The sequence below is a fragment of the Thermobia domestica genome, chromosome 12 (assembly GCF_964235325.1).
Source record: "Thermobia domestica chromosome 12, izTheDome1.hap1.1, whole genome shotgun sequence".
Taxonomy (NCBI): Eukaryota; Metazoa; Arthropoda; class Insecta; order Zygentoma; family Lepismatidae; genus Thermobia; species Thermobia domestica.
The window spans coordinates 230,390,985-230,408,298 of record NC_137465.1 but is presented as its reverse complement, the minus strand read 5'-3'; the positions used below and the strand labels follow the sequence as shown (position 1 = coordinate 230,408,298).

General features: G+C 36.4%; 1 protein-coding gene across 1 annotated transcript in view; it reads right to left on the bottom strand.

Annotated features, from left to right (window-relative positions):
• Nucleotides 1-6,528: 6,528 nt before the first annotated feature.
• The window catches only part of CkIalpha (Casein kinase Ialpha), an 87,197-nt gene continuing 76,411 nt past the window's right edge, over nucleotides 6,529-17,314 (bottom strand). Inside the window, exon 8 of the mRNA XM_081734853.1 lies at nucleotides 6,529-8,859. Coding sequence (XP_081590979.1) covers nucleotides 8,849-8,859 — 11 coding nt within the window. The 3' untranslated portion in view covers nucleotides 6,529-8,848. The remainder of the gene's footprint in view (nucleotides 8,860-17,314) is intronic.

Sequence of the window (17,314 nt, the reverse complement as noted above, 5' to 3'; positions counted from 1 at the left end):
GGACAATTCCATTCGCGAGGGCGAGGGCCAACTGCTACTGCGAGGGCGAGTGAGGTCGAAGTAAAATGAACATCTATGGTGAGAAGTAAAAAGTTGTCTAAAGTCATTTATTCACTATCCAGTTTACTTTAAATTGCACGCAATACGAACAATCATGGACGCTACTTAAACACAGTAAAAACTATCTTCAAAAGACATCCTATTAAAAGGAAGCTTTATCTTAAACGGAAATATTTTACGGTCTCATGAATTTAGTGAATATTTTGATTTCCGTTGTCCGCGTCAACGGTTTCCGTTTAATGATGGGAATTTAACACAAGTCTTTTAACAAAAGAATCAAATACCAGGAATGAAGAGTTCAGAAAGTTTTTAGACATTCTGTGAGGTTAGATATACATTGATCGTCAGTTAAATTAGAGGCAGCAGGATAGTTGCAGAAACCGCCCTGCAGAGGCTCCAGCAGTGCATGTGAATGAAACATATCGCGCGTGTATTGCTGCTGGGTGCTTCCTCTCTCGGTATCCGTGTCAGTGTAGTGTGTGATGGGCAAGACGAAGAACCTCAGTGCATTTGACCGTGATCAAATCGTAGGGCTCAGACGACTGAGTGGCTCGATTTCGAAAGTGGCTGCGGCACGGATTTTCAAAGGCAATTGTGTCAAGGGTGTGTCATGAGTACCTGGATTCTGGTAAAACTGCACCCCCACGGGCAAACTGCCGCGGTCAAGGGCGTGTCGACAACAGGGGTAGGCGTTGACTGGCCCGCATCGTAACAGCCGGTAGACGGGCCACAGTGCGTCAAATCGCGGAGAGATTCAATGCAGGACAACAACGTCGTGTTAGTAGCCACACAATCCACAGCCACCTGCTCGCCATGGGGTACTGAAGCCATCAGTCACGCGAGTCCCCTTCTATCCGCACAACCAGGAAACAACGTCTAGCATGAGTAAAGGAATACCGCCATTGGTCCGTGGAAATGTGAAGAAAGGTTGTTTGGACAGATGAGTCACGTTTCACATTCGTAGATGCCGATGGACGGGTACGGACGTCGCCAACAGCACGAGGCAATGGATCCATCTTGCCAGCAGGGAACTGTCGGGCCGGTGGCGGTGGTATTCTCATCTGGGGCTGTTTACGTGGATTGAAATGGGTCCCCTAACATGTGTGGAACCACGGTCCTTCACAAATGAACGCTACTGAATCATTTGCTCGGCTGCAACATCCGGTCGGTGACCTCATCTTTCAGCAAGACAATGGAAAGATGAGGTCACCCATCGCTATAGGATGGCAGCAGACTGGTTTTATAAGCACTCCTCTGATCTGTCAATACTTCCCTGACCATCACGGTTACCGGACCTCAATCCCATCGAACACATCTAAGACGCCATTGAACGATGCATTCGGGCTCTGCATCCTCTTCCGACCAACTTGCGGACTCGGACTTCGCAGATATTAAGATGCCACAACAACACTATAGGAGCCTCGTGGAATTCATGCCGCGGCAAGTAGCCGCCATTATCAGAGCGAAAGGTGGTGCTATACAGTATTAGTTAGGTATCTCTAATTCAACTGGTGATCAGTGTATACACTACGCTATCTACGAAAACACTTTCATTCTTTTGTTAAACTTTTACTCTGCATGTCCGTTCCATCATGTAAGGCCCTTGATAACGCGCCAATTTCTGAACGAAATGCAATTTTCAGTGTTACTTTTAAAAGCCAGTAACTCCTCCTCTAATTGGTCTAAGGAGAATGAGTTGGAAGAATAATGTAAGTTAAATATTTATCAAGATACTGTCAGTTTAAAGGTATTGCAAAAACTTGCCTCGCGGCGAAATAACGATATACTTAGTGGATTACTCGCTCTAAATATATGTTTATTTATTAATGAAAAATCGTGCAGCTAAGCAGCAAATATGTATAGAAAACACCCTTTGACTGTTGGAAAAAATAAAACGTATGTACAGTATTTGTTTTCTATTTACTGTTAGTTTTGCGTATATTAATTCTAGCAGAAATAAATACTGTAATTCAATAAGGTACGTAAGACACTTTATCCCAGTATATCCATTACATGCATGTACACTCACGTCAAAATGATTGTCGTATATCTATAACTGTCTTCTTGTAAAAATATAATTTGATAATGATTTTGCAAGGTACTTTTAATACTGATACTATGTGTACAATCGAGAAATGTATATGTGGTAAATTTCATAGAAAAAGAATTATAAATACGAAAATGAGTCAAACAAAATGTTGCTAAATGGACAAGTAAGTTTTATTTTCGTTTTATTCTTGTTTACTGCTCTTTTGACATGAAATTTGCCACATACATGTCTTTGCCGATTATACACATACGAATATTACAAGAAATACCGGGCGAATTCGTTATCAAATTAAATTCCTACAACAACATAGCTATTTATAGACAAGGACAATAATTTTGGACATGAGTGAACATAGTTTTAATTTTATTAAGTATAGGTTTACCACCATTAAGCGAAACCTATCTTTAACACTCAAGCACACACGGGATGGAGAAAAAAAGCTGTGACGCTTTCTCTTATGATTGTGCATACGGCATGTACCGAATTAAATCTGTCATTTTTAAATTGATGTAGTATCTTTATTACGCATTGTACAAGTTTATGTTTTACATGTATTGATAGCTCTTACATTAACTTAGGAATTAATATACTTTTCATTGTTTTATGTTGCAGGGTACAGATACAGCAATGAATGAGAGTGATCGCCGTCAACGAGTCGTCGACAAATGGCTACAAAATCCTTGTCGCCACTGGAGTTTGTTTGCGGAGGACCTGAAAATGCCGCGCAGAACTGTCCAAACCATACTGACACAGTACAGTACGACTCAGTCGATCGAACGACAACCACACAATCGAAATCCTTATGGCCCACGTGACCCTCAACTTCACAAAAGCATCGTGAGTGCCATAAAGAAGAATCCTAGTGCTTCGGTCAGGGATGTTTCCAGGAAGTGCAACACAAGCGTCAGCATGGTGCAGAGATCGAAGCAACGCGAAGGTATGAGGACATACAAAAAACAGAAGGTGCCAAGAGTTTCAGAAAATCAGCGCACCATCATCACATCACGTGCTCACAAACTTTATGACTACCTCGGACGCGAAAATCGCTACATCATTATGGACGACGAAACCTACGTCAAGGCCGACTTTTCAGGGCTTCCTGGCCAAAAAATCTATATTGTCTCACCTGGACAGCATCTCCCACGATCCGAAATAACGGTCGCAGTGGGGAAATTCGACACGAAATATCTTGTGTGGCAAGCGATCTGCGAGTGCGGAGAAAGGAGTTCAGTTTTTGTCACGAAGGGTACGGTGAACGCACAGGTCTATCTCTAAGAGTGCTTACAGAAGCGACTGTTGGCACTAATTCGAAAGCACGATATCCCCACTATATTCCTGCCTGATCTCGCCCGAGCCCACTACACCAAAGCGACGATAGAGTTCATGAAGAACAACGGGATCGAATTTGTTAAAAAAAGACATGAACCCATCTAACGTCCCGCAGTGCCGGCCTATCGAGCGTTATTGGGCGCGAGTGAAAGGTGAGGCTACGAAAGCCATTCAGGAGTTTCAGCGAAAGTGGATTGCTGCTGCCAGGACGATGGAATCCGCAAGAAGCTGCGCCATGAATACAATCCATGAACTCTTTGCATTGTTTCTTTAAGCATACTTATTTTAAGTCAATGTAATTGTTCTCAATAAATGTAAAACAGAAAACTTGTACAATGCATAATAAAGGTACTACATCAATTTAAAAATGACAGATTTAATTCGGTACATGCCTTATACATCACGCTGTCTGTACTCTATGAGCTGCTGTTGTGGAAATAATGTTTGCGGGGAAAAGCCGTCACTGCATGTGAATTTGTTTGTATTTTTTATGATTGTAGATACAATTGTGATCAAAATGAAGTATGAGAACAAAGAACACAGATGCGTTTTAGAATTGTTTGAAAAATGGTGCTCGAGGCAATGAGCATAGGACCTTCGAAAGTACGGGCAATCCTAGTCACTGTAAAACCTCATGCAGTCATTACAATTTCACCTACTTCAGGTAATAAGGTTTTCGGCACACCCATAATAGAAATTAAGCTTTTTTTTTTCTTTGTTCTTAAGAAATAAATATATCGATATATCTGTAGCAAAAATAACTAAATAAAATACGCTTAAAGTAGAATGTTATGGCCAGTTATTCTCAGATTAAGATAATCTCCGTACCGCATGTGGATTAGATGCAAACAGATAGTGGCAGATCTAGCCCAGCCCCCCTCCCACTTTTTGAATGACAAAAATAATTTAAGCTATTACACCTATCATAATCTAGGGTCTGGCCTTCCCCCCCCCTTCCCCGTTTTTACCTTCTAAAGCCACCTCTGCAAACAGGGCGCCTGTGTTAAAGAGAATTTTTGTGACTCCCGTTCGATTACGCTAGATACAGGTTTTACTATATATTGAAAAAATCAGATTAATTGGAACATCCCAGGATAGCATAAATTGCATGCATGATGTACGTAAGACTCTTAAAAGACCAAATCTCTCTTCTCCTAAATGGAATGTATACTGAATCATATGAAGACGTAACGAGAAGAGAATTCTTCCAATCCTGTATTTCAGAGGACTTCTTCGTTGAAATTTCGTTATAATACCAAATACTTAAAATTTCCATTACTGTTTTTTCTTGTTCTGTATTCCTGATTGTTTGAATGAACATTCAATTTCAGTGTTTCCACATTTACTTACATTAGAACCCTGAATGTACTCCAGTACATTTGACTTCACACATCGAATCAATGGGTTTAGTTTTTTTTTTTTTTAAAAAAAAAACAGAAAAAGTTATTTTTATTTTAAAGCACTAACCACAGTCTCACTTTGAAATAGGGATCGCAATAATAGTTCCGCAGAAAAAAAGTACAGGTTACTGGCTCACCGCATGTTTATCTCAAAGTATGTCAAAGGTATCAAACACTCCTTTGGTACAACATACGTGTCCTATCTTATTGGTCGCCTACCGATTCACGGGATGAGCATTTACGTGATATCACCAGAGCGGCATTATTATCGTATTGTGCCACGCTACAGGTTTAAATTTTACAGGGTCTACAAAAAAGTTTACAAATTGAAATTGTGACGAATGATTTCACATGATCTTTTACTTCTCAACTGCTCGTAGCTCAAAGTGCCTTGCTTGCAATAATTAGTTAGATAACACACCACATCTGCTTCTTAAAAATTGCATTTTTCAGATAATTTTTTCACTGATCTCTGGAGTTCGAACAGTGTGTGGTTTTCCTGAAGGTCTCTTCTTCACGGCGTAAATTTTTCTCCGTTAAACTTAACGAGAAGTGTGTTGTGACTTGCAATAATGTGATTCCGATTAATGCTGAGTTGCTGGGAAAATACTTTTTTTTTTTTTTTTTAAACGTCTTCACAATGAATGCTCGACGTTCTACTGACGACTACTTTACAGCGAACTGGCACCTGAAACAGTTTGAGCTGGCTACAATGTCACATCCAACCTCAACACTCATGTGTCTCTCCCACATTTTATATATACACTAGCAGAATGCCTGTTCTTCGCACGGGAGAATAAGTTTCATTTTGGATATAAAGGGCACCAAAACTGTCACCAATCGACTTAGGGTTTCCAAAAACTATGAATTCATCACTAATATCGGTCATTTTCGAATATATATATATATATATATCCCTCTCCCCAAAGTTTCGGGCCTGAATTTGAATTTAAACGGCATCTAAAATATCACTGTTCATCTCAGCGACTCCGGAAACTACGGATTCGACATTAATATCGGTCATTTTCGATCATTCTTATTTCCCTTCCTCCTCCCCTAAGTTGCACTGTCAAAGTAAGACATCCATGCCCGAACCTCATCTATGTTGAAAATTTGATCGAGATCGGTTCGAGTTATTGTGACAAACATAATCACTTTCATTTATATATAACTACTTTTAGATCCACTAGTACGGCTTACAAACAGAGAAAACCAGGTAAAAATGTAATTTAAAAAAAAAGGGAGGTGCGATATGTTTCGTGATTATTGTAAGCAAAACAATTTTGTATTACAGTTCAAATGGAAAATAAAAGATCATACGTGAAACAATCAGTTTGGTCACAATATGAATTTTCAAAACAGTTAGGTTTTTCTGCCGGACATTGTACTTTGTCAAACAGGAATGAGGCCTCTGTTTTCCTGTCCCCTTCTGAGAATATTTCGTATCCCTGACCTCCCATCTTGTAAGGTCTTTGCAAATTCTTTGATGCGAAAGCCAGACGCAAGTGTTGACAGCCAACGCGTTGATCACAATCACTTAGTTAATTATCCACTTGGTAAGCCATAGCCCTTTTGAATTGTGGTATTATGGAATGAACTTTAATTTTGTATCAGTGTCTAATTGGCTGGAACCAAATATTCAAAGAAAGGTTACATTTTTTTTTTTTTTTGAAACCCAAATAAACACGATTAACAACGAAAATTTCCACTTTATCACTCCACTGCACACTTGTTTTCTTTTTATACAAACAGAACTGATCAAACACGTTACATTTTTATAACCGGTTAACACATTAATGGAATCACTCACTCCTATTTTTTTTTTTTTAACATTTTTATGGCAGTTTATTGTCAATCTCTCTTCATTCTACATGTCTACTTTCAATACAAGAGTATGCCTGAAAAAATAATTACAGTAAAATGCCACAAGATCAAAAAAACTCAAAACTACCAGACATACGCACAGATTAACCGGGTAAACAATAGGGGGGGAGGACAATAAAAAATAATCTTATAACAGAACATGGGATATACTCCATTTTTTTTTTCTTTCTGAATTTGACTACACAGTAAGTCGTGTCATATATAGCGTATACCGTATTTTTATAGGTCAAGTAATTATTTTTCTAAACAGTGAAGACTGAACAAAAAGATTTGATGTAATATATATATATATTATTTTTTCACCAATCACTCTCGCTAAATACACGAAGCTGTACAACTTGAAAATTATATGTATAGAGTCTGTGCTTTCACATGAAACAGATTCACTCTAGAAACAATCACCACTGTTTTTTTTTTTCTTTTTAATACAAGAACATCTTAGTCACACGTAATAAGATATATTCACACTTGTTTTGTTGAAACATGTAAAGTTGATTTCCTTTTTTTTTTTTTGTTTTTTAACAAAAAAACAAACAAACAAAAATTATCTCAAAAAGTTCATTGTGTTTTATTTACTTGGCAGCTTTCATCATTGCCTTGTTACTAACAATATACATGAGATAAAAGGGGAGGGCGCGGACCTCTGGAAACCGCAAAAATCAGACACAACCAGTCTTTCTATATATATTAATTATATTCCAGCACTAGCAACAACAGAACTGTATATTTATTTTCTTTTTTTTTAAAAAAGTCCTCAAGTTGCTTCATTTATACACTATACCTTTCCATTTTGCATACACTGAACAAAAAAATTATATATATATATATATGTACAACACACATATATATCTTTTATATGTAGGTAGATGTAAGTTCGTATATTTTATATAAACATTTTGTTATTAATTACTTTTCCAAAAGAAAAAAAAAGTATTTTTCACCAGCATCTTCCACGGATTCTAGTAGTATAGTAAAGTCTATACCAGTATATTGTATATGTATATGGTTCAATATTGAACAAGGTGGAGGGTGGGGTGGGGTGTGGGGTTGAACTGGGGCTAGACTGAACACATTCTTAATCATAATGTGGACTTCTAAAGCCGCTATTGGGGCACTGTTCATTCAAAAAAAAAAAAAAATTCCATAAAGATAAAAATTTACATCTCTTCCGATTCTTTTCAAAAAAGCACACACATACATATATATTTCGACAAGGAGATTTTGTGTCAAAGGAACAAATATGTGACTTTTACAACGGAGGGTAACTTTTTTTTTTAAATACTTTTCTTCCTTCATGTAAAAGACTAAGTGCGTTTGTTTATAATATAACTATTAAAAAAAATTACTAGTACACATTCAAAAAACATGAAATTTTTTTTCCCTTACGAGCTGATGTATATTTATAAAAACAAACAAAAAAAATATCACAAAAAAAACTTGCTTTTAAATCTATAACTTAAGAAGTGACTATCGAGTAATGTCACAACTAAATCAATCAGTGACATTCTGCAGTCAATTATATACCATATATAATTAATTATATATATATATAGATATATAGAATGTTTACTTCAAGACGTTCACAAAAGTAGGTTATGTATTATGCTCTTCATTCCTCCATTTCAACCATGACTAATTGCTTATATATATTTACTTTTTTTTTTTTTTTAAATATTATTATTTCAAATTTGTCTTCAACAAAGCTCTGATGACGCAGAGCGCAAGCGAAATCACATATTTTTTTCTATTTTCTACATTCTCTGACGCAAAATTGCGCCATCAGGTTCTCAGGACCTGAATCACCACCAAGCAAAAATATATATACATTTTTTCCTTAGCTTACAAAAAAAATCCTCGTATATATTTTTCTTCATTAGTCCTATCCAGATTAACTTTTTGCTTCCTGATTCCCTAAAATACATGGCGCGTAGACCAAAGCCAAAGGTGTTCTCCTAAAAATAGAGAACCCTAATTTATTTTCTTTTTAAATTCATTAATTCTCGAGACCATACTCCCAAACATCAATTGGAATACCAAGCAACAGTGAAACAGCTTCCTAGCACACGTTAAGGATTATGTGCGATTGCAAAGTGTAGATTCAGCGCTCAAGTATCATGAATCACGGCTAACGTCCACCTAGAAAAAAAAAAAATGAAAAACATATATAAGTCGTTGAAATACAAAAGAAAGGGAAGTATTTATATATATTCTGCCATAGATCTATCACAGTGTAAACAGTCAAAGCTCCCTAAATTTATCATTTTACCTGTTTTTTTCTAAGTTCCAGTTGTCGAGGTGATACCGCACAATTTCCTCCAGACCTGGTGTAATTAACTTTTTTTTTTTTTTTTTTTTCGATGTACTAGCCTAGTTACCATGGGCAATATGCTTCTGTTCTGTCTACTCATAGACCAGTGCCTGAGTAGTGTTGCCAACTCTGGAAAATAAAATTACCGGCACACCTTCAAAATGCCCTATGGGCCTAAATGTGAAGTATCTCTGTTTGGACTTATCCATGGAAAAGAAATGTATTACCGTGGCATTAGCACCTGTATTCTGCATATCCTTAGTACATTCACTAATAAGCTTAATAGATACATCGTACTAAAAATGACTAACTGAAGCTTGTATTGATCATTTTATTATATTTACCAGTAATTGCCATTTCTTTAAAATTATCGAAAGAGACGAAGAAAAGTATATTAAGCCTTACGTGACAATTTTGGATTTACAAAATGAAAATTTTCAGTTTTACGTCACACGAATATTCCGTGTAAACTAAATATGACTGTGATAATGACAATGAATGAAATGATGAAGTAAAAGAAGTGGAAGAACCCCGAGAAATCCTACTCACATTGTGTGAGCTGGGATCGAACCAAAGGATTCCACACTCGAGGTGAACGTTCTACCACTGAGCAACTATATAGCCTCTACTAGTTCAATGGTCCTAATTGTACCACTATCCTACTGTCTTAGCAGCCTTCCCTGTGCCCTTGTTCCATTGGCTTAGTGATCCTACCCGTACTCTTTTCTTTTACTGGTTCAATGGTCCTACCTATAACCCTATTTTACTGGCCCAGTACTCCTATCTGCATTCCTGTTTTACTGGCTCATTGGTCTTGCCAAACCCCTGTTCTACTAGCTCAGGGTCCTACTTCTATCACTGTACTGTTCAGTTGCCCTATTGCTACTCATATTCTACTGTAGCCCTCCCCGCTAGTCTAGTGGCTAATGCGCTTGACTTTGGTACATGTGGTCCAGGGTTTGAAGCCGGTAGGACAGAAAAATTTAATTTCACTATCATTAATTTCCATTAATCAACCGTCTCCTTTAGCCTAAAGTGTATAACCGTCGGAAGATAACCTAGAAAAAGAAAGAAAAAAAAATGTTCTACTGGCTCAGTGGTCCTATTTGTACCCTCGTTCTACTGGTTTAGTGGTTCTAACTGAACCACTGTTCTACCGGCGTAGTAGCCTCCCCTATATCCTTGCTCTATCGGCTCAAGTGGTCCTACTTGTACCGATCTCCGTTTTACTGGCTCACTGCCCCTACCGTATCCGTATTTTACTGGCTCAGTGGTTTTACTTACACTCTTGTTACGTGAATATAGAGACTAGATCGAAATCAATTATTGGTGTCCATTTCAGGATCACTCAGTAGTATGTTTTTAAGTGGAGGAGTGTTACGTGAATGTAGAGACTAGATCGAAAATTTTTAGTGTTGTATTAAACGATTAATTTCAAAAGGTGTCTAGAAAGCGAATTCACGGAAACAATCCTCTTTTAGAAACAAACAAGGTGAAGTGAAAGGAAAAACAGGAACTATTTGTAAAATAGAAACGTATACCTGTGACAAAATATTTGTGAAGGTAGACAAGGACTTCCGTACTGACGTCACAGAAAACAACCCTTTTGTGGTTAAGATAGTCCAGAAATAGAGAACAGAAAGATGAAAAGTGAAAAACAAATCGTGTATAAAAACTCTGGTAAAATCTACCAGAGGGGAGTTGCACTTAAACGACGAGACTGTACGAGTCGCGTTCTCCGAAATCGTTAGTCGCGAGTAACTTTGTACGTCTTGTTACTCTATTGTTGGATGTACTATTGGAGACTAAACATGTAAGTTGGAATTAATCTTTATTGTTTTCTGACATGCATAAAATTATAACCGGAGGTAGCGTTAGTCCAGATTACATTCCTCAAGCACCTTAGGCCTTTGTGCCAGGACTTGTATTTATATTGGTATCTATATTTGCATTTGTAGACTCATGATCATTCCATCCCCTTAAACTGGTTCAGTGGTCCTATTTCTATTGCTATTCTACTGGTTTACCTCTTTTCTTGTTCTTGTTAGTTGTCCTACCTCACCCTGTTCTACTATAAAATAAAAGCTGTATTTTTATTTTACAACTGAGAGTTGCAAGTGTCAAACCATTACAAGTAGTATGGGAGCTCGTATCACTGTGTACACCAATGTGTTTTCAACTCCCTCGCTCTCGCGCATACGCACAATCATTAAAACACCTGCTCCCAACTGACACCCCGCACAATGGCGTAGGCCACCAGCTTCGGCCTGCCCTGGCTCCATTAGATAGCATTCGTGCTTTTTAGTGGCCACCTAGAACAGGTTGGTTTGTGTTTTTAGCACTGTAGCTTTTGTGACGTATGTTCACACACTGTACATATATGCAATTTTCAGCAATTACTTCTGGTGGCCCCTTGAGTTTTATCTATCCTAAGTAAGATACTGTTATGTCACCCAACGCAAATCTTTTGGGGGACAATAATGAGAAAATTAGTGAAGAATTATAATTGTCCAATTCTTTCGAGCGGTGTACCTACACTTAAACTACACTACTTTTTTTTATTCCTTTCTTTGTGAAGTCCGGTGCAACCATAAAATTCCAGATATAGTTCCAAGCAGCCTGTATTGAAGTCCAAATTGTATCAAATTACTTATTACTTTGGCGATTGATATGTTCCGTATGATGTACATATTATAAAATGTCACTTAATATTATAAACTGCCCATATTTCAATAAAGATTAGTTTCATTTCTATATCCATTTCGGCATCCGTGAATGTCGTGTTCATTGGCTCAAACATAAGTTCAAATAACCTTCTCCCTATTACTGTAGAAAAATGAGGCTGAACAATAAAATAAAATAGAGTTCATAACTCTGATATTTATCAGATCTTCATTTCACTCTCGTTCGTTAATACCAGCATTTGAGGAATGTATGGTTACAAGTCGCAACTCGCAGCTACATCGACTATATCATTATTTCGTAATAAAATTAATTAAAAAAAAAAGAAACTGTACTAAACAGTAATGGCATGTGTACGAAGGAAACTGATAAAACTGTGGAGAAGCTCTTGCGTCTGATATAGAACACTTAAGTTGTCAAGAGATCAAGTTCACAGCAATACAAAAATTGTTAAAAACAGTTGCCATCTTCTGTGCCTTCTTCAATTTACTCTCACTCAAACTATTGTGTATTGACGCTATCGATTAATTATACTGTCTTCTTTCTTCTCAAACCTCAATTAAGGTATACAATATTTAAAAGTCGCAACTCAGTAGCCATATCACTGTTTGACTTGAAATTAAACTGTATTAAATAAAACTGGCACGTGTACAAATCTGAAAATTGCCTTTCACTAGTAATCAATGTAACGTATGGTAAATGAGAAAACTGTTCTCTTGAAAGAGTTTGTCCACCCAATTATGTAAGATATTAAAATTATATGTAGTTTTTTATTATAATGTTCTTACATGATTAGCTGTTCAATGATTCGAAGATTATGTTAAGTATTTTCATTGCTTTTTCAAATATAGCGCTCCTAATATTGTGTTCTGTGTAATACTTTAACACTATATCTTAAATAGCCTTCAAAATTTCTTCTGAATGTTGCTGTCTGAATCCTTGTCTTCTGTACCACTTACTATCGTTTCCTGAGACAATGAGTTTTGTGCACTAGATAAAGTTTTGTTCCTTCTTCCTCGTCAGGAAAATAAAATAAAAACAACATTAGACAATTTGCTTTCTTGAAAGTTGAATTGTAATTCAGAGAATGATTTATGGTCCTCATTATACGCTTTTAGGAATTGCACCACTGCTTCATGAAATGTTTTTATCTTGAATTGATGTCACTATTTCTGTCCTTTTAAATTGTGGTTGATTTTTTGCTGCTGATTGCAAATGCTAACTATTATCTCCAAAAGACATTTAGTTATGAACTTGTTTTGACCTAAATGATGCATGATTTGTATAATCCGATAACTTTTTTCTACACTTAACTTTTGTGGTATATTAAGTACACATATTAGTTTCAAGTCTTTTACGTTTTCCTTCTGTAGTAGCATTTGCATTACTTTGACTATTTTGTTGTTCAAAAGTAATCCTTAAGAACGATCAAAGTTCCGATTTGATGAATTCATTTTCTTTGCACTAGTTCTACGATTGATTGTTGATGCAAAGGAATTTAACTTAATGGATTGTTGGTGCATCTTACCAATCAACTTCGTTGTTTCGTTAAACAAAATATGCAGGAAAAAAAAAATCATTTGATGTATTATTGTTTCTGCCTGGTTCCTTTTACACAGTCAGTAAGGTGGTCTTGTTGTTCTGCATTAAAGCCTGTATTTTAAACTGAAATTTAATTATGTTTTAACAATTTTTATTATTTTATTTATTCCCAGGATTCTTGCTAAAAAAATAGTTTTCTGTAAATTGATTTTACTGAGATTTTGTGTCCATTTATTGTATTGTATTGTACTGCAGAAGAACTACACAATATGCCAGGTGTTTACGTATATAATTTTTCTCTACATGTGAAGCCGTACAATTAAACTGTTGATTAGGTATAGTAGATCGTAAATTGATACCTTGTCCACAGTAGTTTCAATCCTCATTATGGTTCGTTTCATTATCTTCTAGACGCATTGTTATTTAAGACAGCATATTCAATGGTTTTAATTGTGAATTTATTCCTGTGTTATCCGTCATTATAATACATACCTTCGGCAGATGAGATTTCATAATTTATTTTCAGTAACCCATTAAAGGGGCTCTGTCTCCACTAACCACACAAATGTTTTAATTATATGTTGACACTATTTTCAGAAATATTTAAACAAACAATACATTGAAGTGAAACAATTTCTTTTGCATTAAATAATTATCCAACACTACAGTCAAAATTTCTCGAGTCTTTAACTTAACTTGCCCACAAGCATGTCCTTAATCCAGAATCAAAACGCATTAAGGTTTAGTGATATTCCATCAACGCCTCAGATTAAGGTACAGAGCACATTTGGTAGTTCAACATTCGATACTTCAACAAGCACAGTAGTTCAATATTTTTAAGTATTTTCTTGGCGTGCTGGGCCCGCTCCACAGTTCAACAGTTTTGAAACCATCATGTTCAATACTTCAACATTTGGCAAAATGGTCAGCAGATTACTATGGACTTCGACGGTTTTGAGGTTCCGCCGTCCAGTACTTCAACGCGCTGTTGACAGACAGATCTGAACAGAAGACGCTACCGCAGCATTATACTGTAGATGTAAACAACCCCGCTCTCTTCTCCCTCTGTTTCACCACCAAGCCGGACAACGCGACGCATGCGAGCAATTTAAAGTGTGCATTGTTGAATTAATTTGTTTCAACTGTATAACTAATTAATTAACTCTATGGCCTATGGAATCCGGAGGTTCAATGCCGCGTTCACAAAAGCTCTCCACTGACTTCTATCCTCAGCCAATTGGATCCAGTTTCTACTTTGTATTCCTATCTCTGCAAGACCCATCTTAATATTGTCCTTCCATCTGAGCCGAGGTCTTCCTAATGGTCGTTTTCCGATTGGTCTTCCACTGAAGACTTTGAAAGCGTTTTTACTTTCTTCCATTCTAGCTACATGACCCGCCCACCTAAGCCTCCTAGACTTGACGACCCTAACAATGTTGGGTAAACCGTATAAATTATGTAGTTCCTCGTTAAAATATTTTTAAAAAATGCGACTGCATGACATTGTAAATAAGTAACTGTATTCCTTAAAAGTTAGGCTGTGCACTGCAACTTAGATTAAGCATCAGGGCTTGAAATGAAAATATGAAGTTCCATTTACATTATAATTTATTATAACTGAATTATGACAATAAATCTTTAAAACTGAAAAGTACAGTAAGTCGCTTGTCACAGGAGACTTATACGCACAATGATGAATGGCTTTTTTTTCAGGCATGCCAGATGGCAGAGTTTTGCTGAAGCTCCTCCCCAAAGTTGGAGAAGGTGTACTATAGGAAAAGACGGGGTACTTACACGGCAAGCGTTCCAAACTCCATTGCGGTTACTGGTGATTCGATCCAGAGCGTATGATTCGATGATGTGAATTGTCATGCTCCATGTCTCTTGCCCGTGCTTTTTATATTCTTTAATTTCGTGACGTATCACGCAGAAAAATCAAAAAAAAAAAAATTCTCATTAAGTGTGCTGCTATTTTATTTTCTGGGAAGTCCATACGTTCGTTATCAGATGTGTTTATGTTTAGAAAAAAGCAACGGGCCGAGAAGCTTACAAAGAGGTCAACTGGCTGTTGTTGCTCTTGATGGGAAAGTTTGTTTTCCTATTCACATAACTAATCTTGAGCATATGTTGTCACTTTCTATTACTATTCTCACCTTCCGTGTACGAAAATATACACTAAAATACGTTTCCAATACTTTCAGTTTTTATATATAAAAAAAACCTTATGCATTATTATGTGCAGATTTATTATATGACAATCCCCCTCTGGGAATTATTAAGCGGCTACTGAAAATGTCCGCATCAATAAATAAATAAATAAATAAAAAAAGCATGGAGTGTGGAACGTGAAAAAAACAAATTTTATAAACCAAGCATACATTTTCTTTTGGAATCATTCATTCAGAATCCACCATTTCGGATTCACTTCGTTCCGTTCAGAGCTTCAACATGAAGTCTCTGAGTAGCTGTCGTCAAAACATTAACTTAAAAAAAAAACTAAAGTATGGTATAGTATGACAAGTCAAAATTATTTATTAGCAATTTACATGTTTTTATAGTTATTGTATGGTTCTTTTTTTTAGTACCGTAATATATTTGTGCATTGGACTTATGTGTAATTGTTTCTTTTATTCTAAATATTAATTAATTACATTGTGCATTCTTATTATTTTTATTCAATCTCTCTTATTTTACTATCTGTCACATCTGAATGAAATGTCATGAATCATTTGGGTAATGGTCTCCATGTGACAGGCAATACACTATAACTCTAATCCCACTATGCTACCCGTTCCATTATTGTGGTAAACTTTACCCATTACACCGTTATAAATCAAAATCAATTATATATATAATTTTTTTATATATGTTATTATGAAGTTTCCGCCATTCCCCATGGGTCCGAATATTCTTCTCAGGATCTTGTTCTCAAATACTTTCAGTCTGTACTCAAATACTTTCCCTCAGAGTAAGCGACCATGTTTCGCAACCATACAGAACAACAGGCATGATTATCGTTTTATATATTTTAAGCTTCAAATTCTTCGACAGAATTCGCAATAACAAGAGATTTTGAACCGAATAGTAACACAAATTCCCTGTTTTTAGTCGACATTTAATTTCTCCGTGAATATGATTTTCCTCTGTTAATATTGATGTTAAATATTTGAAAGTATCCACTTTATCAAAAGTATTATTTAATATTTTAATGCATCCATAATTTCCTGTATTACGGTCCCGACGCACTTCCCATGTATTTAGTTTTCTCTGCATTTACTTCTAAACCCATGTCCCAGCAAGCTTTTAATAAGATCTCTGCATTTCTTTCTATTGTTCTCCTATCATCCCCTATTAAATTTACGTCATCAGCATATGCCATAACGTGGTGAATACTGTTCAACTCTAGGCCCTGATTGCTACTTTTGATTTTCCTTAAAGCGTATTCCAGCACAAAGTTAAATAATAATCGCGACAACGCATCTCCTTATTTCAGGCCATTTTCGACGTGAAAGCTCGTGGACAAAAATTTTCGTACCCGGACTTTACTTTGGGATTCACTTAAACATACCTTAATCTAATTAGCTTTCTCGGTACTCCAAGTTTTGAAAGAACGTTGTATAATGTCTCTCTCCTAACCGAGTCGTATGCTTTCTAAAATCAATAAATAGTTGATGTACTTGTATTTTTCGAGTATTTGGCGAACGGTAAATATTTGGTCGATAGTTGATCGAGTTCGTCTAAATCCGCACTGATAATCTCCAATAATTTCATCTGCGTATGGGGTTAATCTTGCTAATATAATATTTGAATGGAGTTTATAGGCAATTCTTCCTTGTGCCAGATAATGAGAATGAGTTTGTGTATTTTGTTCCACACCTTTTCGCCTCCAGCTAAAATTAACTCAGCCGGAATTTCGTCTACATCCGGAGATTGGTGTATCTTTAATTTCTTTATAGCGGTTTCTACTTCTATTCGGTTGGGTTCTGGAATATACGGTTCTGCTGTATGTATCTCCTTTTCTCCACGCACATTAGTTTTGGCTGCGTGTTCAGCAAATCG